The 23,267-nt window shown below is 39.3% G+C and overlaps 2 protein-coding genes across 2 annotated transcripts; one reads left to right on the top strand and one right to left on the bottom strand.

Annotated features, from left to right (window-relative positions):
- Positions 1-2,834: 2,834 nt before the first annotated feature.
- On the top strand, positions 2,835-3,995 carry LOC100606185 (olfactory receptor 6K6). The gene has a single exon (XM_003258673.3). It carries the CDS (start codon positions 2,925-2,927, stop codon positions 3,954-3,956), a length of 1,032 nt encoding a protein of 343 aa, XP_003258721.2. The 5' UTR covers positions 2,835-2,924; the 3' UTR covers positions 3,957-3,995.
- Positions 3,996-10,683: 6,688 nt separating this feature from the next.
- LOC100606517 (olfactory receptor 6N1) lies at positions 10,684-11,698 on the bottom strand. The gene has a single exon (XM_003258674.2). It carries the CDS (start codon positions 11,682-11,684, stop codon positions 10,746-10,748), a length of 939 nt encoding a protein of 312 aa, XP_003258722.1. The 5' UTR covers positions 11,685-11,698; the 3' UTR covers positions 10,684-10,745.
- Between the last annotated feature and the right edge of the window lie 11,569 nt (positions 11,699-23,267).

Here is a 23,267-nt window from a genome sequence, read left to right as displayed (position 1 = left end):
TGTGAAGGGGGGCCTGCATGCCAGCTCTGAGATGCCCTCTGTGCCCCCTCGGCTTCCCTCCTATGCTTCTTGGTGCCCAAAGTCTGGAGGGGGACAAGGCATCAAGGGGCTGGTGTATCAGCACTGCTCGTAACATGTGCACACCTGGAAAGACTGCAATAGTACCAGGTCTCAGCCCCTACTTTGCTCCTAGATTGGAGTGGACATCGACAGCAGGGAGAAGCCAGGCAGCAGAAGCAGGCACTTTCAAACCTGCAAGAGAAGGGGGACCTTCCCAGGACCCCAGGAGTGCAGAGGTACCTGGGTCTGCAGCCGTGGTTTGGGTGGCTACACTTGCATGGGGGAGTGGGAGGCCATGATCTGCAGTCATGACTTGGGTGGCTGCAGCTCGAACCTCCTCGGTGGGGTTTCTGCCTGCTCCATGGAGCAGGTGGCCCAGATCTATAGCCTGGGTTTGGGTGGCTGCAGCTGCGCCTAGAGAGCGGGGCTCTCACCTGCTCCTTGGCCTCAAGAGCACAAGGATGCCTGGGTCTGCAGCAGTGGCTTGCAGCGACACCTGGGGTGCTCCCACCCCAACTCAGAAGGCGCAGGGCTCCGCCTTGTCCCTGGCTCCTGCCCAGACCACACCTCCCTGCTGCAGCTGGCCTGAAGGCAGTGGCCACTCCATATGGCCCACTGCTGCCATCAATACTGGCAATATATTCCCAAGTCAGGGAATATATACTTGAGACTAATCAGTAGAGATACAATTGAAAGGTAATGCTAGTGTTTAACTAGATTTGAATTTAGAAGATTAAGGTTCAATTTCTTCCATGCCTTGTATTGCCTGTGTGAACTGCAGAAAGCTTTTGGCTTCTCTGAGCCTCTACATCTGCAAAATGGGAATCACTGTAGTTTTGCTTACCTTATACAAAGAGGTTTTTTAAATGTGATTAAAAGCAAATCACATAAATCTTAACCATGTTAACTATTTTTTTCAGCATACAAATAGGTTTTTTAAAGGATCAAATGAGACTTGCATTTAAAAACTTCTAAAAATATGATGATGTTGATTATATCAACAGAGGGAATAGAAATCATAGTGAAAATGAATAAAAGTGGAGAGGAAAGAGTGTTTACTGATTGAGTATTCCAGAGAATCATGATCCTGGATGAAGTTTATTCTGACTCCCATAGCTATGCCCCATTGCCCAGCTTTATACTCTATTCCTCTATGAGAGATAAGGTTTTAGTCCCAGGACAACTTTTGAAACCTGACCCTGGGGAATGTCTAATTACTATGTAGCACTTTTCTTCTAATTTGTCCCTTAGAGGGGAGAGAAAGATACATAATTTTCCTTAGACATTGCATCATCCAAAGAGAAACTCCCAGGAAAGACTACCTTTCCATTCTAGTTATTCCTGGAAGAGGCTTCAGAGACATTTGTACCCTTATTGATGAGCTAGGAGAAGAGGTGGCTGCAGAGATTTTGAGGAGCATTCTCATGGTGTCAGGCAGGGTAAGTACAAAAGACTGCATTGAAAGGGCATCATCCAACCTCCTTTTACTTCTACTTTGCCTGCAATAGCTTCCTTACATCCTCAACTCTTCAGAACCCAACTGTTGCCCTACTCTTTCATGGCAAAGTGTCATATTTTAAGAACTTTGTTACATGAGTAAAATATTATAATAAGGGTAAATGAAATCGGGAAGGGATAACAGAAAGAATATGGTTCAGCTAACAGTATGAAGATACTGATAATGTCTAAGGTCTTTTAAACATTAAATCTTGTTGAAACCCTAATAATTGTGGACTCTTGAAGAGTCACAGAGAAAGTTACTGCTTTTCTTCAAAGTCAAGTCTAATCTAATTCAAGTGTCTTTACGTTATACAAGAAATATTTTTAGATTGAACTCCTTGGACACTACTAAATATCTTTAACAGTAGGATTTTATTGATGGTTCTTTATGTATTTCAGAAACAAGAATAACATTTATTTACCTTTATATAGCCCTTGAACCTATGGCATCATTGACACATAGCAGAAGATCAATCGATATATGAGTGTTAGTTGAATAAATGTACGAATGATGAATAATGATGCAGCTTTGCTACTGAGAAGGGCCCCATGCATACAGCAACAAAATAGTCACTCTGTCTGGCTTTTATGAGCCACTTAGCACCTATTTTCTTGTATTTTGTTATAGCCCTATGTTTCCTTCTCTGTCCTTCCATATTCTCTATAATGACTACTCAGCACGATTATTCAATGGCTTAGAAAAGAAAAACACAGGAAAGACAGAGAAGTGGATATTTTAGTCAGGAGACAATTCCAATCTCTTACACCTTTCCCCTTGGAGGCTCAGCCTTTCTGCTGAGCATTGTTGCTTGTTCCCTTCCAAATCCTGCCTCTCCTATCTACCTTCCTCAAAGTTTAAGGTGCAAGGCAGAGGCATCCTTTAAAAATTAATTTTCCTAGTCTGACAGGAGAATTGCTTGAACCTCGGAGGCGGAGGTTGCGGTAAGGTGAGATTGTGCCATTGCACTCCAGCCTGGGCAACAAGAGCAAGACTCTGTCTCAAATAATAATAATAATAATAATAATAATAATAATAATTAATTTTCCTAGTCTGAAATGCTTTTATTTGTATCTGCTTTTGACCTATTGAATAAACCATGTCAGCTTTCTCACCTCACGCCCAGGACAGACAGACATTAAGAAATGACCAAACCTACAGAAAATATTTCCAGATAATGAAATTTGTGTGTTGCTTTGCTTTTTGCACATCAGTTGAAAATGTTTACCAGAAAAAAAAAGGTCATTTAGGGGTCCAACAGCAAATATTTCAGATGATTTTGGCATGGAGCTAAAGCTTAAGAGATATTTCTAACTGGTTTCTTCAGGATTCCAGAATCAGCTTGAGTAACTCATTACAGAAAGGAATGAAGCAATATTCAGTGGGTAATCAAAATTCCAATTATAGGAGTCTCTTGTTTCCTTTTCTCTGTTCACAGATGACACAGTTGATGGCCAGTGGGAATCAGACAATGGTGACTGAGTTCCTCTTCTCTGTGTTCCCGCATCCGCACAGAGGTGGCCTTGTATTCTTTATTCCCTTGCTTCTCATCTATGGATTTATCCTAACTGGAAACCTAATAATGTTCATTGTCATCCAGGTGGACATGGCCCTGCACACCCCTTTGTATTTCTTTATAAGTGTCCTCTCCTTCCTGGAGATCTGCTATACCACAACCACCATCCCCAAGATGCTGTCCTGCCTGATCAGTGAGCAGAAGAGCATCTCCGTGGCTGGCTGCCTCCTGCAGATGTACTTTTTCCACTCACTTGGTATCACAGAAGGCTGTGTCCTGGCAGCAATGGCCATTGACAGGTACATAGCTATCTGCAATCCACTCCGTTACCCAACCATCATGATTCCCAAACTTTGTATCCAGCTGACAGTTGGATCCTGCTTTTGTGGCTTCCTCCTTGTGCTTCCTGAGATTGCATGGATTTCCACCTTGCCTTTCTGTGGCTCCAACCAGATCTACCAGATATTCTGTGATTTCACACCTGTGCTGAGCTTGGCCTGCACAGATACATCCCTAGTGGTCATTGTGGATGCCATCCATGCAGCGGAAATTGTAGCCTCCTTCCTGGTCATTGCTCTATCCTACATCCGGATTATTATACTGATTCTGGGAATGTGCTCAGCTGAAGGTCGTCACAAGGCCTTTTCCACCTGTGCTGCTCACCTTGCTGTGTTCTTGCTATTTTTTGGCAGTGTAGCTCTCATGTATTTGAGATTCTCAGCCACCTACTCAGTGTTTTGGGACACAGCAATTGCTGTCACTTTTGTTATCCTTGCTCCCTTTTTCAACCCCATCATCTATAGCCTGAGAAACAGGGACATGAAAGAGGCTATTGGAAGGCTTTTCCACCATCGGAAGAGGGCCGGTTGGGCTGGGAAATAAACACAGATCCTGGAGACTTCTAAAAAGCCTCTTGGAAGAGCAAAATTTCCCTGTTACTTATCTTTTCCATGTCTATCCTCTTTCCCTATTGCTGCAGCTACTTGTTCTATTATTTTTAAAAAGAATGATAAACTGCTGTATACAGGCTGTGGATGGTAAGTGGATGGCCAGTTTACATCAATGCCCCTACCATCCTTGTGACAGCTGAAGCAGTATAGATCGACTCTCTTGCTTTTAACACAGGTTGGCTTCCTCCTCGCACTCTAGCAGCTAGGCTCCTGCTAGTCTCTTCAGTGATCTGACATGCTAGTGGGGCCAGGAAGCAGAATAGAAGAGGCATGACAGACAAGAAAGTTCTGAGAATTGCTACTGCTAACTTCCCCAATTCCCTTTCTGGAAATGTGTCCCCTGTCATTTGGCATTCCATATAAATAAATCGTTTCCTGATACTAGAAAGAGATCTTCTCTACTTTTAGCTCATTTAATTCCCAAACTCATTTCAGCAAACGTGAACTGACTATGTACATGATGTGTTACAGAATTTTAGACCCCAGGAGGTTCCACCAAAATTAATAACAGTAACAGTCCACTATATGTCTTGAGCACGTTACTATTTAAAATATTTTTACAAAGATAAATCCTCTTGAAATCTAAAATACCCTGAAATAAATAGGTCAGGGATCACTATTATTTAAATGTTAAAACTAAAGCTCACAGGAGTTTAATGACTTGCTTAAGGTCATATACGTAGTGACAGAGCTGGCATTTAACCTCAGGTATTCCACTATATTCTCTGTCCCCATTAAATATATAATTTTGTGTAATTTACTTGATGTTCAAAAAACTAAATTATGCAAACTTCTTTTCCCCAAAGTTTAATGAAAGCTTACCAGTTTTCAATGAGTCCTAGGAGTTAATGGTTCTTTCCTCCATGAATCCTCCAGCCCTCATGTGATTGTGGCATCATGGAAAGACTATGGGACAAGGAGATTTAAGGACTGTATTTTATACCTTTTTCTGACACTAAGTTGTGCCATTTTGGATGATCCACTTAATTTGCTGGCCTTCAGCTTCCTCTATAATTATGTGGTTGGATTAGATCAGTGATTGCTCAAACTGATTGTCAACATTTGTGGTTCAGAAAATCTGAAAGTGAAGCCTGGCCATTCGCATTTCTAAAAATCTCCCAGAAAATTCAGATGATGGGTAAGATTTAGGAACAGCTGGGCTGGATGATAACTAAGTTCATTTCTAATCCTGAGGCTATTTAATACTCATTTTTAACAATTCCCTAACATGTATTATCTCATTTATCATCAACAATTCTACTTAATAAATATGAACTTCTTTTTACATGAGAAACATGATACACAGAGTTGCGATAACTAGTCCAAGTACACAGAGATAATTATTATGAATCTTTAGGCAGAAATTCATTATGTCTGGTCCCAGAGTCATGTCTTTATTGTCCATGATCTCATACCTAGTTCACAGGCTTTCATCCTAATCACTAAACTTAATAAAATTTCTAAAGGAAATACAGTATTCAATAAGTAAATGTAATTACAAATTATCTTACATTAAGTGGTGAAAGAGTTTATTACTCGAGTCATCAAGATTGATTTATTTTTTAAAAATTTGAGTAGGAACTCTTTGTCAGGCAACCTCTTAGGTGCAGAGCATCCACTTAGTGGCTATCATATGAATGGTCTTGGCTTTGGAGGCTTCGGAGTCTAATGAATCATTATTGCTGCTATTAAAGAGAATGTCATTACCCATAAAATTTACTGTTTTTCTTGTCATGAGATGGGATAATCCCTATGAACTCATTGTTCCCAGGCCATTTTATTTCCTCTAAGTCTTCTGAAGTTTTTGTGTGTGTGTTTGAAACCTCTTTAGTTGGTACCCTTTTTTATTCTCTTCTCTCTCTCAACCCTGCACATTGATTCTTTTCACAAAGATATCCTTAACCTTTACGACTGAACCTTAGACATAATTATTTTTAATATTGTTGCCTCCAGCTTCTCAACCTGGTTCCGAATTACTGCACTCTTCAGGAAAGATTCCTCACACTAATATCTCTGGCACTGATTTTAGGACCAATATTGGCCCTTATTTTGATATGATTTTTTTCTTTTTGTTTCTCTTGCTATTAATATAGTTTTGTTTGTCCCACATCTCTCATTAGACTAAGTAGGGGTCCACAGATAGCAGAAATGTTTTCTCATCTTTCTGATTGCCGGAACACAGAATATAATTCTGCAGATTATCTGTCAACTATCCAAGCTTTGTTCTTGATTTAGGAACAGCTGGGCTGGATGATCACTGAGATCATTTCTAGTCCTGAGGCTATTTAATACTCATTTTTAACAATTCCCTAAGATGTATTATCTCATTTATCATCAACAATTGTATTTAATAAATATGAACTTCTTTTTACATGAGAAAAGTTAGTGCACCAATTGATTGACAGGTTGGGCTGGCTGAGAGAATCAGTGGATCAAGGCCTGTGGGAAGAAAGGAGATAGAGTGAGAAGGGGCAGCCTTTGATGTCAATAATAAGCAGTGCATGTATCAGCCTAAGAAAATAGAAGGAGAAGGAGTAAAGAATGGAAAATTTGCCACCCAGGTGGAAGCAGAACTCAAATGAGCCAGGCTAAAATAATAAGTCTGTCCAGATCCTTCATTACTTTATTTTCAGGTACCCCCTTTAACTTCTTCTTAGTCCCAGCCCTAGTTCAGTATAAGGCTCTCTCCTATTAGTTTGATGTTGTTACTTTTTCCTTAAGGTCATCTGTGTAAAAGAATAGCCATTTTTCCTCATTTGCTCTGAACCTGAAGTTACCTTGGAAGACATCCAGTTCTGTCTTTAGGTCTTTGAAGAATCACCACACTGTCTTCCACAATGGCTGAACTAATTTACACTCCCATCTATAGTGTATACGCATTCCTTTTTCTCTACAGCCTCGCCACCATCTGTTATTTTTTGACATTTTAATAATAGCCATTCTAACTGGTGTGAGATGGTATCTGTTCATGTTCTTTGCCTACTTCTTAATGGGGCTATTTGTTTTCTGTTGTAAATTTGTTTAAGTTCCTTATAGATGTTGGATATTAGACCTTTGTCAGATGCATATATACCCAAAGAATATAAATCATTCTATTATAAAGACACATACATGTGTATGTTCACTGAAGCACTATTCACAATAGTAAAGACATGGAATCAACCTAAATGCCCATCAATGCTAGACTTGGTAAAGAAAATGTGGTACATACACACCATGAAATACTATGCAGCCATAAAAAGAAATGAGATCATATTGTTTGCAGGGACATGGATGGAGCTGGAGGCCATTATCCTTAGCAAACTAACACAGGAACAGAAAACTGAGTACTGCATGTTCTCACTTATAAGTGGGAGCTAAATGATGAGAACACACGGACGCATGGAGGGGAACAACACACATTGGAACGTTTCACAAAGTTGAGGGTGAGAGGAGGGAGAGGAGCAGGAAAAATAACTAATGGGTGCTAGGCTTAATCCCTGGGTCATGAAACAATCTGTACAACAAACCTCTATGACACAAGTTTACCTATGTAACAAACCCGCACATGTACCCCTGAACTTAGAATAAAAGTTAAAAAAAGACATCTATTTTTTTCTACACTTAAATATATGAACTCCTCATCAGCATATGACAGAAAAGGTAATTTAGCCTCTGCTTGAACATTTAACTAAGGTGGCCTTCGCAGTGTTAACTAGTTCCAATAACGAGAAAGCTTCTCTTTATTAGAGTAGACTTAAGGTCTCACTAAGACTGAGAACTTCAAAATCCTACTGTCCAAACATGAATCATGGCTTTTCCGCTAACCAGCTATACAACTTTGAAAACTGACACAGGTGTTCTGAGTCTTAATATTCCTATCTATAATATGGGAGTTTCATAGATTGTAAAGACTATATATATAAAATATATATTATATATATAATCATATATACATATAAATGTACTGAGCACAAGTGCCTATAATGTTTAGCAGTTACTTTTATTATTGTTATGAGACAAAAATTACTCATAGGGCCAACATGTTGGAAACCTCCGGAGGATGCTATTAAATCTTTAATTTCTGCTTTCTGAAATCCTAGTAGCAATAGCTGAGTTCTCCAAATTTCAGAAAGTGACTTTCTTAGGGCCAAGAACTGAAACTGTTATATAATATTTTGACACAAACAAAACAGCAATTTACCATTTCACGGTAGAAAATGCTGTGGCTCACGCCTGTAACACCAGCTACTTAGGAGGCTGAGGAGGGAGGATTGCTTGAGGCCAGGAGTTTGAGGCTCCAGTGATTCTATGATTGCACCAGTACACTCCGACCTGGGCAACAGAGCAAGACTCCGACTCCGAAAAAAAAAAATAGAAAGAAATACAGCCCCATTTATGATGCAGCATTGTTCCTTCACGTTAGAAATTTACTAACTTTCCTAAGACACAGTTATTTTTATTTTGGACTTGGAAAATTATCAGTCTTGTAATTGAATGCTTTAGCAAAAGAGTTAAAAAGCAGAGTATGGGGTTAAACAATGCTTCTCTAAAACTGGGGTAGAGACCATCATTCTCTCAGTTTAAATCATTTTCTTTAAACAGGGAGTGAAGTCCCAAGGAACAAAGCACCCCTGGCAGCCACTCAGCCACTGCATTTTTGTTTCCAAACCCATAACCTGGTTGTTATGTTTTAAACTATTACTTTCATATATTAGTCCTTTGCCTTTCTTTCCCTGGGCCTTTTAAAGATTAGAGAAACATAGCCTGGAAGGATGAACACTTTTCTTAATTCAGAGTCCCTGACTCTGACTTACTCTATAGTTTTGGCAAGTTGTTTCATCTACCGAGTTCTAAATTTCTAATATTTCAGAATAGATATAATAGTTGTAGCTGGGTACGAGTGGCTCACGCCTGTAATCCCAGCAATTTGGGAGGCAGAGGCAGGCAGATCACGAGGTCAGGAGATCGAGATCGAGACTATCCTGGCTAACACAGTGAAACCCCATCTCAACTAAAAATATAAAAAATTAGCCGGGCGTGGTGGCGGGCGCCTGTAGTCCCAGCTACTCAGGAGGCCGAGGCAGGAGAATGGTGTGAACCCAGGAGGCGGAGCTTGCAGTGAGCCGAGATCTCGCCACTGCACTCCAGCCTGGGTGACAGAGCGAGACTCCATCTGAAAAAAAAAAAAAAAAAGAAAAGTTGCTATGCATACTTTCATAAAAATGGCTAACTGACATATTCTTCAGTTTTCAGTTTAAATGCAACTTTCTCAAGAAGAGAATGTATGTTTATCTTAATACTACTTCCCACAATTATAATTAATTATAACTAATTATAAATTAATTATAATTTTAATATTTATATTCTCAACTCTTTTAAAACACCCTAAAGGTAGGACCTGGACATATATATGTCTTGTTCATTGCTTTTATAGGGTTGACACTGCATCTGATATATAGTAAGAGCTAAATAAACGTGTTAAATTGAATGCATGGATGGATGAATACCTTTAAAAGTGTGGTATTAAAAATATTTTGTAGTCTTCTTAGGAAGTTCTATAGAATTCAAAGATTTCTTGTAGTTAATATTTGATCCTCCATTCATGGAAGGATACATAAAGAATACATAATATTAGCTATTAATTAAATCCCCAGATCTCTCATATGCTACCTTTTAGAATTATTTTTCACACATTTCAGGAAATAATTAGCTTACAATTAAATAACGAAATGGCTCCATGTAAAAAGTAAATCCTATTTCTTGCCACTGACTCAACTCCTATACTTTCATACATTATACTGGCCATAGATATTAGGACCACTAAGACAGGTACATGAAACTTGTCAGAACAGAACTGTGACAAATTATACTTTTCAAGTATAGTATACTTGTATACTATACAAGTATTCCTTCTGGCTGGTTTGCTCCTTTCCTTTGGGGAAAATACCTGGAAAGTATTTTTATTTATTTATGTTTTACTAGATATTGTTCTAAGACTCAGAGTAATGATGAGAGGTCTTCGCAGAATAAAATAAATAAAAATAAGTCCTTATTTATTTACTATCACCTACGTCAGACACTGTGCACTGTGGTTTACAAATCTTAACACTAATATTCAAAACACTCTTCAAGAAAATATCGTTATCAAATAATGAAATTAAGACTCAGAGATGCTAAGTTACTTTCTAAAGATTAAGTAATTAGCAAGTGACTGAATAAAATATGATTTAAATCCAGATATATGTGAGTTCAAAAAACATGCTTTTTTCTACTGTACCAGTCTTCTCCACATGAAATGATTGCAAGTGGTACAAAAACATCATGAATTTCATGTTCTAAATTTTATTTAGCACATTTTGTTTAGGACATGACTGAGTATATTTATATTGTCAAATAAATTTGAAAAATGCCTATATATATATGTTATATATATATTAGGTAAGACACAGATTTTTAAAAAATCCTAAGTATGATACATAAACACCTGAGTTTTGAAAATCACTGCACCACATCATGTTGAAGGGATGTGTACTTTCCCTAGTCTCTGGTCTCAAGCCGAATGTGGCTCCAGCAGACAGTATGAAGGTCACCATAACACTAAAAGTCAGTCAGCACTTGCTGCAGCTCCACCATCCCACATAGAAAAGCACTGAATTTTTGGTTTCTCGCCTCTGGCCACTGTTGATCCCTCGGGCCACCATATCCTCAAGCCCAGCCTTGGCCTACTCCCAGCCCCAACTCATGCCGATATCCCAATTCTCTTTAGCTGCCTCCTCATAGCCTCCTTCACCTCCATGTTGCGCAAGCTGTAGATGAAGGGGTTGAGGAAGGGCGTGAGCACTGAGTAGACCACTGCCAGGGCCTGGTCATAGTCCAGTGAGTAGCTCTTCTTCAGCCGCACATACATGAAGAGGATGCTTCCATAGAAGATGAGAACCACAGTGAGGTGGGAGGCACACGTGGAGAAGGCCTTCCTCTTGCCGGCAGCTGAGGGAATTCTGAGCACTGTGCAGATGATGTGCACATAGGAGCAGAGGATCAGCAGGAAGGTGGCTAGGATCTTGCAGGAATTTATAACAAAATCTACTAGGACATTTATAGACGTATCAGTGCAAGCCAAACTCAGCACAGGAGGAAAGTCACAAAAGATGTGCTGAATGCGATTGGGGCCACAAAATGGGAGGCGTGAAATCAAGGAAATTTCAACTACTGGCCCAGCCAAGCCTCCCAACCAACAGCCAATGGCAATCTCTGCACAGAGTGTTGGGGTCATGAGGGTTGGGTAGTGGAGGGGCCGGCAGATGGCTAAATACCTATCGTAGGCCATAGCTGTCAGGAGATAGCACTCAGTCGCTCCAAGAGAGTGAAAGAAATAGATCTGCAGGAGACACCCAGAGAAGGAAATGGTCTTTTTCTCACTGAGCAAATTTGCCAGCATCTTAGGGATGGTGGCAGCTGTATAGCCAAGCTCTGAGAAGGAGAGAATGCTGACAAAGTGGTACATGGGTGTGTGAAGCCGGGAGGCCAGGCAGACCACCAGGAATATCAGCAGGTTTCCCAACACAGTCGTGAGGTAAATGAGAAGCAACAAGAGAAAGAGATAAATCTGGACACCCTGGAGAAGGGGGAAGCCCAGGATGATGAATTCTGTTACCTGGCTCCAGTTCCCTGTGTCCATTGTTCATCATTCATGTCCCTAGATGTGAAGTGTGGAAGGATAGGAAAGAAAATTGAACTGTAGAGGTTCTAACAAGAAGGCAACCCTCAAATTTCTATTGCCCTCCCTTCACTCACCTCCAGAGTAAATCCCTCTCAGTAAATGCTTTGAGAGGTCAACATTTCAATTCCATTTCTCCCTGCCCTTCCTGTCAACAGCCTCCTTCAAACTATTCACCTTTATGTTTAGTCTTCCCTGATTAACACAGCTCATTTTTGGCCTTCCTAATCCATCCTGTAACCCAGTTGACTTTCTCAATAGAATCTATATAGATTTTAGAAATTTAAGTATTTCTAATCCAAGGTATATATTAACATTTATACATATTGTTCGTCTAAGGTACAAATCATCATTTATACTGATAATATATTGATACTGTACTGGACCAAATATATATAATTTGAATATTATTTTCTAATTTCTCATTTTAATTTGTTTTCTTCTTCAACTTTCTGGCTACCAAAGAATCAATTTTTTTCCCTTCTGCTCCCTCCTATTCCTTTATGAGAACTCAGTTCTGCTAGCATCTTTCAGGGGCATGTAGGTCTGAATTTAGACCTCTTTTGGACACCGGTGAGAGCTCCAGCCAAAAATAAGAAGGTTGGAGTAAATAAAAAAGCCAAAGAAAGACAGGAGGCAAATCTATCTTTCTGCAATTTCAACTTCAGACTGTGGCCACTTCATCAATTCTTCCTCCCATTTCCCCCTCTATCAACTTCAAATGCTCTTTTCTGGTTTATTGCTTCTGTAGATATTAAATATACATGCTCTACTGTGTTGAGGTCAATGTAACAATATTGATTATTTTCAGTACTCTAGGTATTATACTTAGAACAGGGACTAAACAGATAAATAAAATGTGGCACCTGATGTTAACAAACTAATATTCTAACACAGAGTATAGAGAAACAACTATCATACAGCTCTTTCATGGAATACTCTATCAATGTAAAAACATGCTATTATTCTCATTTACTAAACAAACAAAAAAGCAAGAGCCTTAAATTCTTTCTCTTTAATCATGCCACAGCCACTGCTCTATTTCTTTCTATGCCCCTAACAGAAAACTCTTCCAAGAGTCGGCTATACGCATTGCCTTTAATGCCTCTCTTTAAGTTTCTTCTTAAACCCACTCTAATTAGATTTGCACTACCACCACTCCATTAAAACCTCCTTTCTCATAGACATTAATTATCTAAGATTTCCTGGATCCAATGGTCATCCTCAGCTTGCTTGAACTATCTATGTTTCTTGACAGTGTTGATTTATCCTGCCTGTTCACACACTTCCTTCACTTGATTCTCGGGGTACTATACTTTTGGTTACTTTCTGTCTTATTAGTCATTCCTTCTCATTCTCCACCATTAGTTCCTCCTCCATGCCCCACCCTTTTAATGTCACCGTGCCCATGGTCAGTGTTTAATCTTTTTTTTTCTCTTCTATATAAACTCAACTCCTCTGCTAATACCATCCAATACCAGAGCTTTAAACACTATAAATTTGTTGAAGACATCTAAATCCATATCTCAGGCAATATTTTTCTCCCCTACTCCAGACTCATATATTTCACTGCCTACTCACATCTCCTCTTCGGAGTCTAAGAGCCATCTCAAACTGAACTCCTGGGGGCTCTACCCCTAGTCTTGCCCATCACAAATGATGGCAATTGCAATCTTCTAACTGACAAGCTAAACTCCAGCAGTCTTCCTTGTTTCTATCTGTCTCTCATATACCCAGGAACTGATTATGTTTTACCACCTCGGTCCAAGTCACTTTTATCTCACCTCTCTTACTGTAATTGACTCCTAACAGATCTCCGTACTTGCATTTGTCCGCTTGTAGCCTCATCTCAACACACCAGAGTGATCCTGTTACATTCTAAATTAGGTTTCTGCGTTTCCACTGATCAAATGTGTTTAGTGACATGTCATTTAACAACCTTTGCTGTAGTTGTTTCCTTGTTCTAGTATCTCTTTCACCACTTGGATAGCTCTTTCATTTATATCATCTTTGCTCAAATTTCACCAGCTCAACTACCTGGGCCACCCTATATAACTGCAGTGTGCCTCCATCCTTACATCTATATTCTGTACGGCTATTGCCTTTCTCTACTTAATTTTTAACTTTTTTTCCAGAGGACTTATCATATTCTAACCTGTAAAATATACTTATTTCTTATTCCTATTGTTTATTGGGTCTCTCCTCTTTGAGAGTATTAAGTTCCTTAAGGGCAAACATTTTTTTCTTTTCTATTTTGTTTACTGGTGTATGTCAATTGCCTAGAGCCATGTCTGAAATATAGTTACAACTCAATAAATATTTATGTAATTAATATGCAAATTTATTAAGATAACTGCTAATTTGCATACGCAATAGGAGTTACGAGCCATGGGCTGGAAATGGAGATAAATCAGGAAAATTTCACAGAACACATAATTTATTTTATTATTTTTGGAGACAGCGTTTCACTCTATCACCCAGGCTGGGGTGCAGTGGCAGGATCTCTGCTCGCTGTAGCCTTGACTTCCTGGGTTCAAGCAATCCTCCCGCCTCCGCCCCGCAAGTAGCTGGGACTACAAGCATGCACCACCACGCCTGGCTAATTTTTGTGTTTTTGGTAGAGACGGAGTTTAGCCATGTTGCTCAGGCTGGTCTTGAACCCCTGGGCTCAAGTGATCCACCTGCTTTGGCCTCTAAAAGTGCTGGGATTACAGGCATAAGCCACCGTGCCTTGCCAGAAGATATAATTTTTATTTGAAGTGAAGAAAATGTCAGAATTTTTTAGATGGAAAAATGAAAAAAAAAAGTATTTGAAACAAAAGGGAGTGCTTGTACAAAGGCAGAGTTATGAAAGACACCGAGTCTTCTCTTTCTGCCTTCCAGTCTTCCTATCACTTCTTCCCTCTCCAGGATCCTGAAATTCATCCAAACTAACTTTCTTTACTCTGATTTTTCTTGGCATTTTTCTAAACCTAGGGAGCATGTCCATCCCATATACAAAAGCCTTTCTCAATCCAAGACTTAATATAGGATGTTTCTCTGCTAAGATTCCAGAGACCTACTTCTGGGCCAAACTTTTATATGGGTGATTTTGCATCAGCATAATTACTTTATTGTCCAAAATTTCTTTGTCTTAGTTTTTCTCACTGCATATCCATGCCTATCCACTGCCCAATTCTGCCTTCTGTTTCCTTCAAGTCTTGGATGCATACCTGCCTTCTATAAAGGATTATCCCTAAATTTCTACTTCTTCTCAGACCCTTATTTTCTAGATGTTCTGTATTCCTTCCCTTCTAAATATAAATAAAAGGTTCTATTCTAGAGCTGCGTCTTTCCTTCTCTGGCCTCCAGTCCCACTCACAGATGAGTTGTCTAGACTCTGAGCCCTTAACTAAATTTTCAGATCTACATGGATGGCTGGTCAGAAGATTGAATATGAGAAGCCAGTACCTTGTCCTCTCCTTTCTCAGAAGGTAAAGTTTCCACATAACTTCAAAGACTTATTATCACACTATACATTGTGTCATCACTCATTAATGACCTGCTGTTGTTCACTCCCTCCATACTCCGCCTAAGCAATCAGCCATCAGGATCAGATCAAGTATTATTTGCCACGGAAAACTAGCACCCCCAACTCCCTCATCTTCCAAGCACACAATTCTCAGAGGTTTGGACCATTTCCTTCTCTTCTTCACACCCCCTTTAAGATGGCAAAAAATACTGATGGTTTTCCCTTTTTAAAAAATTTATTTTATTATTTCTAATTATGATTGTAACTTCTAGTACTGATAAACCTTAAGTTAGTGTTGAGAAAAGCTTTAGAAACTATCACTTTCCAGTGGCCCCCGTAATTTTGGATTTCAATGGATTGCTAGAATATCTTAAATGTATTATATATTTCCAACAGTTCATAAAAAGAAAAGACCTTTAAATATCACAAAAAGGAAGGCTAAAATAGAAGGATAAATCATGTGTATCAAACTTCATGTTGTACTTATGTTTCTAATTTTGATTCAGCCCAGCAAAAACTCATATCTTCTCACTCATAGAGGAATCCATATCCCCACAAATGGGCATCAACCCTCTGCCTGGATTTACAGAACTGGAAGCTTCCTGACCCATAAGACAGTTCTCTCCATTTTTGAAATGTTTTAGTTTACAACTGTCCTTTCCAACGACCAGAAACCTGGCTTTCACCATTATTCTTTGTTTTGCTCTGTGAAACAACCTTATTGCTCTGGTCCAGAGTCATGTTTTCAAACATTCTTTTCATCACTATTATAGCAATTTCAGTGTTTGCCAAGTGGGTTTCTGTATTTAGCCTAGACTCCTTTGTTTGCAGTGTACCCTCACTAGAAATATGTTTTATCTTTTGTCAATCTGAAGACACTTGAACCATTTTCTACCTCAAGTCTGTCATTTTTTTCCCTGACCATCTAAGTTAAATACTGTTCTTTCACACTTCTAAATTTTCAGTAGTACTTTCTCACTGTCCCTCCAATTATATCCTGCAATGCACTGCAATTATTTTCCAGGCATATGTCTTATCACTCCAAGGCAACTCTCTGTGAGCTTTTTGAAATTAATGAGGAAACTTCATACCATGTCCTACCTCCTAGAGTACTTAGCACAATGCCTGATGTATCAGAGTTATGGTGGGTAATGAAAAAGAGGGCAATTGAGATGACTTGTGCAGCTCTTTAGCTCATCAGTTACTCATCTACTCCTATTCCTGATATGGGAATCAGGGCTCTCATAAATCCTACCACATATACAAATTTACATTTATCTTACTTAGGTCCATTGAAATCATAGTTTATTCCCCTAATTCTAGAAAACTTTTAGAATATGTGCCTTGCATTCTTTTCTTCAGATACCACAGCTGCACTATTCATAGTTCATAATTGTTTAGGCATAGGGCCAAAGATCTGGGGGTAAGAAGGGAGATGCAATTTTAGAGATTATCACACTCAATGTCTTCATTTAAAAAAAGAAAGAAACAAACAAACAACAACAACAACAAAAACTGGGATCCAGAAAGGGGAGAAGACTTGTTCCAGTTTACACAGTTAGTTAAAAATATAGCTAATTTGCTAGTTTTGAAGCCAGACTCTTCACTATAGCATTTGAAAAGCAGAATATCTGTTTTTAAAAATAGTTTCTGTGTTTCAATTATGTGTTTTATGGACCCTGATTATCCAAAAGCCTCTCCCTATTTCTGAATCCTCTAGGTCTCTTAGTGATCAAACTAAGAAGGAATGTGAAGATGAAAATGCCTGCTTGATAAAGTCTTACCTAGAGATTGTTGGCGGGGAGCGCTCTGCTAGAGCTTGACTCTGGAAGCCCAGCCACTGCTCAGAGTCCGAAGTTTGAAGAGAAATTCCTGCTTACTTCCTATGTCTCATTTGCAGTATTATACCCAGCCACTCCTGAGGCCTGGAGGGGTTGAAGTTTATCACTTTGATGGAACCTGTGGGAATAAGTTAAACCATGAAACAAATTCTTCTCCCATAAAACCTGGATTCTTGATAGGGTCCTTATAGAGGCAGAAGCCCATGGGCCTTCTGAGCAGACCTCCTGGGGTCACTGAAGTGCTCTCTCAGGAAGGGAACTGACATACAGCAAGTTCATTAGCCAGTAGTCCTTCATTACCTATTACTACAACAATAACTACCAGTCCAAGTTGAGATAGAACATGTCCAAGGCAATTACTTACTTTAGTAAATAACAATAACTGGTGTGAAAACTAGGTTCAGATGGGTTCCTGTATTGCATGACTTGGGAGTAAGCATACAACTTTCAATTATGATAGGATCTTTATAAAATTTGACTGACCTTCTTTGATCCTGAAAGGGTGAGGACAGGGAGACACTGGGGACATAAATACCATCAAGGCCGACTCCTAATCTTGTCTGTTGCTCATGTTAATTAATAGCAGTTATATGTTGTGTTACACACTGCAGTCTCCTCTCTACTCTAGTGTTATCTGCTCTGTAAAGAGTGCTGCTTCAGAATCTTGGATTCAATCGCAGCCATTCTTCCAAATACTTATGAGACATTAGGCACCTCATTGAGCCTTGGTTGGCAATATTGCCAGAAGGGTGGATTTTAAATACTCTTGCCACAAAATAAAAATGATAAGTACTATGTGTGAGGTGATAAATATGTTAATTAGCCTAATTTGATCATTCTACTCTGCATACATGTATCAAAACATCACATATATAATTATTATTTGTCAGATAAAAAATTTAAAAAGTATAAAGAAGACTTACTTTCCTCATATAAAATTAATAATCAAATGTGATAATGTAAAAAAAAGTACTTACAAACTATAATATGAACTATGAGAAGAATTAAATAATTTTTGTCACTTTCTCCATCCCACCCACACTTTCAATATTCTTCTTCCAAGTTTATATTTTTCTATCTCCTAATTGATTTCTGGAAGTTTTTTTTTCCAAACTGAGTTGAAAGTATTTAATATTTTGTTTGTGGTGAATAGATTTTTAACTAATAACTTAATTTTTGAGTCAAAGTATTATTTTGTTTTTTGACTAGTATACATAGAGTTTAAGTAATAATTTTATGCACTTAATGACTAGAGGTTTATTCAGGTTTTCTAAATCCCTATAAGGCAATTAAGAGTTAAATAACCACTACCTTTTAAATAAAATTTTCCACCTCTGTCAGTTTCATTTCAATTGCTTCTTTTCTGTGAACTAGAATATCCTCTATTCCTAAAATATGTCCATCAATTCTGCTACCCTCCCCTCCAAATGATATTCTGTCTCTACTTGTGTTGGGGTAAATGTTTAACAACCGACTTTCCTCTAACAAAGATTCTCTACTTCATTGAACTCTAGTTCTCTTTTTGACTAAACCTCAATCTTGGCTTACAAAATCTATAGACTGTCAGCAAAAATGATTTCATCCACCCTCCCCACCTTACCTCCCCCACCACATGTATTAAAAGACTTAAATAAACACTAACATAGTTTCTAAGAGCTCAAGGCCATAGACGATCCTAGCACCTCTTTAAGTGCCTGCCTGAGAAAATTCAAGGCTACCAAAATAATTTATGTCTGTGTGTGTGTGTGTGTGTGTTTGTGTGTGTGTGTGTATTTGTATATTTGTATATTACTGATTAAATCTGTCCTTACCACTTTAGTGCCTGCATTGTTTAGCTTTGACATAGCCTGCTGTTTTTAAAAAGGTCCTGATTTATAACATTTGCTGATTGGCATAGTGCTAATACTCCCACTGTATCTGATTCCAAGTATTGGTTCTACAGAATTTCTAATAAGTTGTCAATCATTTCCCAAAAACTATGAGCAGACTTCAGCACATAACTGCCTGTCTTTTTTATGGGATCACATTTCTTGAACCTGCAGCTCCATTGACTTCCTCAGTTCTCACTAACTTCTCACCCTCTTGCAATGTCTTTTACCGCCACTGTTTACAGAAAATGACTGTATATAGCAAAAATAGTAGCGATGTACTGTGTGTTTATTTTACAAAAATATATGATAAAGTAGTGTGGGTGACAGCAGGGAGGATTTGGAGTAAAGGACATACATATATATGCAAAGGTTCTCTACCTAGTTCATAAATCAGCTGAGACAAAACACACAACAAATCAAGAAAAGCAGATTTGTTACTCATAGACACGCAGCAATGAGAAACAGAAGCTGGGGTTCATCACAAGCCCATTCCCACAGTTCAGGAAAGCTGCCCAGGCTGAATGAACTCTCACTACACATGCCCCACATTGCACCACAGCGGAGGGACCCAAAAAGCACTAGTCTTTGGAAAACAGTTAGACAGTTAATTATAAACATACATTTCTCATGTGACCTAGCAATCCTATACTTACACATTTTCTCAAATGACATGAAAATTTATGTTTACACATAACCGTATCATGTTAAAAATGAATATTATCTAGAGATGGCTTACATGCCCACCAAAGTTTGTGAGTAAAAAAAAAAAACAATGCAGATCCAGAAAAGTTAACCTAGTATGATGCACAGTAGCTAAGTAAGGACTAGTTACCAGTATTATCCAAGGAAATTCAAAAGGCAGATGTGAGACAAGTTGAGGTGGGATGTGCAGAAAACTGGTGAGTACAACTAGGGAAGACTGATGCATTCTATAGAAGAGTGGGCTTCAGTAATGATTAGAATCAGTATGTCATTGTTAAAGGCCAAATATGTTATTGACCAGATGTGGGTAAGATTTATTACATGTTTCATTCATTACAATAGCATTGAATACTCATCCTATTTAGGTGCTGTGCTAGATTCTGGACATACAACAAATAAAAAATCTGAAATAATTTAAGATCAAATCTGGTTTATAGATACTTGTAGGAAAGAATGACCAACTGTATCTATCTATATATACATAAATGTCCACAAACACATAAATTGCCATACATATTTTGAAAAGAAGCAAAACATACTTCAGAGATAAAAATGGGTGACATAAATTAGACTGAGTGTTCAGAAGTCCTCTCAAAGCTAGCGTCACTGGAAATTGATATTTGGACAGAAAATCACACAGTTAGGAGGAGTGAACCAAATGAAATGTTGGGGAAAAAACAGGGTGAAAATCCTGAAGCCAGAAAAATCCATAATGTATTTGAAGACCTGAAAGAGTAATCATGTAGCTAGGGAAGAGGGAGCTGAGGGAGAAGAGGTATGACTCTATGTTGAAGAGGAAGGCAGGGAAGAATTTTGTTTATAGCCTTATAAAGTATGGTGAGGCTTTGAATTTTATCTTAAGGGCAATTGAGAATTTCTCATGTTTTTATAAAGTGGTATATACAATTCAGATTTCAAATACATTACTTTATATTTTATGTGGAAAATATATTAGAATAGAATGAGAGTAGGAGAAAGGAGCATGGGTAGAATATTATTATATTAATCCAGTTGATAGATGTTGGCAATTTACACCAGGGTAGAAACACTAAAGAAAATAAGAAATAAATTGATTTAAGAATATATTTTGTGAAAAGATTGGCATACATTAATAATTGATTGGAATTATGGGTGTAAGAAAAGGAAGCAAAATAGAATATTTAAAATTTTCTAGAAGAAACACAGGGAAACAAAAGCATCAAGCTTTCATGGTTAGAAATTTTAAGAAATCAATTTTGACATGTTAAGTTTTAAATTATTGGGAATTCCAATCCAGGCAGTGTTGATAAGTAGGAAGTTGAATATATAAATCTAAATCTCAGAGAAAAATTGTGCTTTGGAGATAAAAATTTAAGAGCCCTTGTGATAGACAGAGATCATATTTAAATCCATAAGAATAACTCTGAGTATCTAGGGAGATAGCACGGCAGGACAACGAAGGCTGGGAAAGACTCACTAGAAAGATAAGAAGAAAATTGGGAGGTAATGATGTCATGAGAGTTAGGGAGAGTTAAGGAGTAAAATGTTAGGAGAATTGAGGCATAAAAACTGGTCATGTGTGTCAACAGTTCAGGGGGGGGGTGGAGCCAAGATGGCCGAATAGGAACAGCTCCGGTCTCCAGCTCCCAGCCCCAGCGACACAGAAGACGGGTGATTTCTGCATTTCTGCTTGAGGTACTGGTTTCATCTCACTAGGGAGTGCCTAACAGTGGGTGCAGGACAGTCGGTGAAGCGCACTGTGCGCGAGCCGAAGCAGGGCGAGGCATTGACTCACTCGGGAAGCGCAAGGGGTCAGGGAGTTCCCTTTCCTAGTCAAAGAAAGGGGAAGCAGACGGCACCTGGAATATCGGGTCAGTCCCACCCTAACTGCGCTTTTCCAACGGGCCTGGAAAACGGCACACTAGGAGATTGTGTCCCGCACCTGGCTCGGAGGGTCCTATGCCCACGGAGTCTCGCTAATTGCTAGCACAGCAGTCTGAGATCAAGCTGCGAGGCCGCAGCGAGGCTGGGGGAGGGGCGCCCGCCATTGCCCAGGCTTGCTTAGGTAAACAAAGCAGCCAGGAAGCTCGAACAGGGTGGAGCCCACCACAGCTCAAGGAGGCCTGCCTGCCTCTGTAGGCTCCACCTCTGGGGGCAGGGCACAGACAAACAAAAACTCTGCAAGAACTTCCACAGACTTAAATGTCCCTGTCTGACTGACAGCTTTGAAGAGAGTAGTGGTTCTCCCAGCACGCAGCTGGAGAACTGAGAACAGTCAGACTGCCTCCTAAAGTGGGTCCCTCACCCCTGAGCAGCCTAACTGGGAGGCACCCCCCCAGTAGGGACAGACTGACACCTCATTCAACCCGGTACTTCTCTGAGACAAAACTTTCAGAGGAACTATCAGACAGCTGAATTTGTGGTCTCACGAAAATCTGCTGTTCTGCAGCCACCGCTGCTGACACCCAGCCAAACAGGGTCTGGAGTGCACCTCTAGTAAACTCCAACAGACCTGCAGCTGAGGGTCCTGTCTGGTAGAAGGAAAACTAACAAACAGAAAGGACATCCACACCAAAAACCCATCTGTACATCACCATCATCAAAGACAAAAAGTAGATAAAACCACAAAGATGGGGAAAAAACAGACCAAAAAAACTGGAAACTCTAAAAAACAGAGCACCTCTCCTCCTCCAAAGGAACGCAGTTCCTCACCAGCAACGGAACAAAGCTGGATGGAGGATGACTTTGATGAGTTGAGAGAAGAAGGCTTCAGACGATCAAACTACTCTGAGCTACGAGAGGAAATTCAAAACAACAGCAAAGAAGTTAAAAACTTTGAAAAAAAATTAGAAGAATGGATAACTAGAATAACCAATGGAGAGAAGGGCTTCAAGGAGCCGATGGAGCTGAAAGCCAAGTTTCGAGAACTACGCGAAGATTGCAGAAGCCTCAGTAGCAGATGCGATCAACTGGAAGAAAGGGTATTGCTGATGGAAGATGAAATGAATGAAATGAAAAGAGAAGGGAAGTTTAGAGAAAAAAGGATAAAAAGAAATGAACAAAGCCTCCAAGAAATTTGGGACTATGTGAAAAGACCAAACATACGTCTGATTGGTGTACCTGAAAATGATGGGGAGAATGGAACCAAGTTGGAAAACACTCTGCAAGATATTATCCAGGAGAACTTCCCCAATCTAGCAAGGCAGGCCAGCATTCAGATTCAGGAAATACAGAGAATGCCACAAAGATACTCCTCGAGAAGGGCAACTCCAAGACACATTATTGTCAGATTCACCAAAGTTGAAATGAAAGAAAAAATGTTAAGGGCAGCCAGAGAGAAAGGTCGGGTTACCCACAAAGGGAAGCCCATCAGACTAACAGCTGATCTCTCAGCAGAAACTCTACAAGCCAGAAGAGAGTGGGGGCCGATATTCAACATTCTTAAAGAAAAGAATTTTCAACCCAGAATCTCCTATCCCGCCAAACTAAGCTTCATAAGTGAAGGAGAAATAAAACACTTTACAGACAAGCAAACGCTGAGTGATTTTGTCACCACCAGGCCTGCCCTAAAAGAGCTCCTGAAGGAAGCACTAAACATGGAAAGGAACAACCGGTACCAGCCACTGCAAAAACATGCCAA

The sequence above is a fragment of the Nomascus leucogenys genome, chromosome 12 (assembly GCF_006542625.1).
Source record: "Nomascus leucogenys isolate Asia chromosome 12, Asia_NLE_v1, whole genome shotgun sequence".
NCBI classification, from domain to species: domain Eukaryota; kingdom Metazoa; phylum Chordata; class Mammalia; order Primates; family Hylobatidae; genus Nomascus; species Nomascus leucogenys.
The sequence above is the reverse complement of the archived record's forward strand: the minus strand, read 5'-3'. Positions and strand labels throughout refer to the sequence as shown.

What these genes read in the sequence shown, in the direction of transcription:
- LOC100606517 (XM_003258674.2), bottom strand. Translation starts at nt 11,684, where the DNA reads ATGGACACAGGGAACTGGAGCCAGGTAACAGAATTCATCATCCTGGGC.
- LOC100606185 (XM_003258673.3), top strand. Translation starts at nt 2,925, where the DNA reads ATGAAGCAATATTCAGTGGGTAATCAAAATTCCAATTATAGGAGTCTC.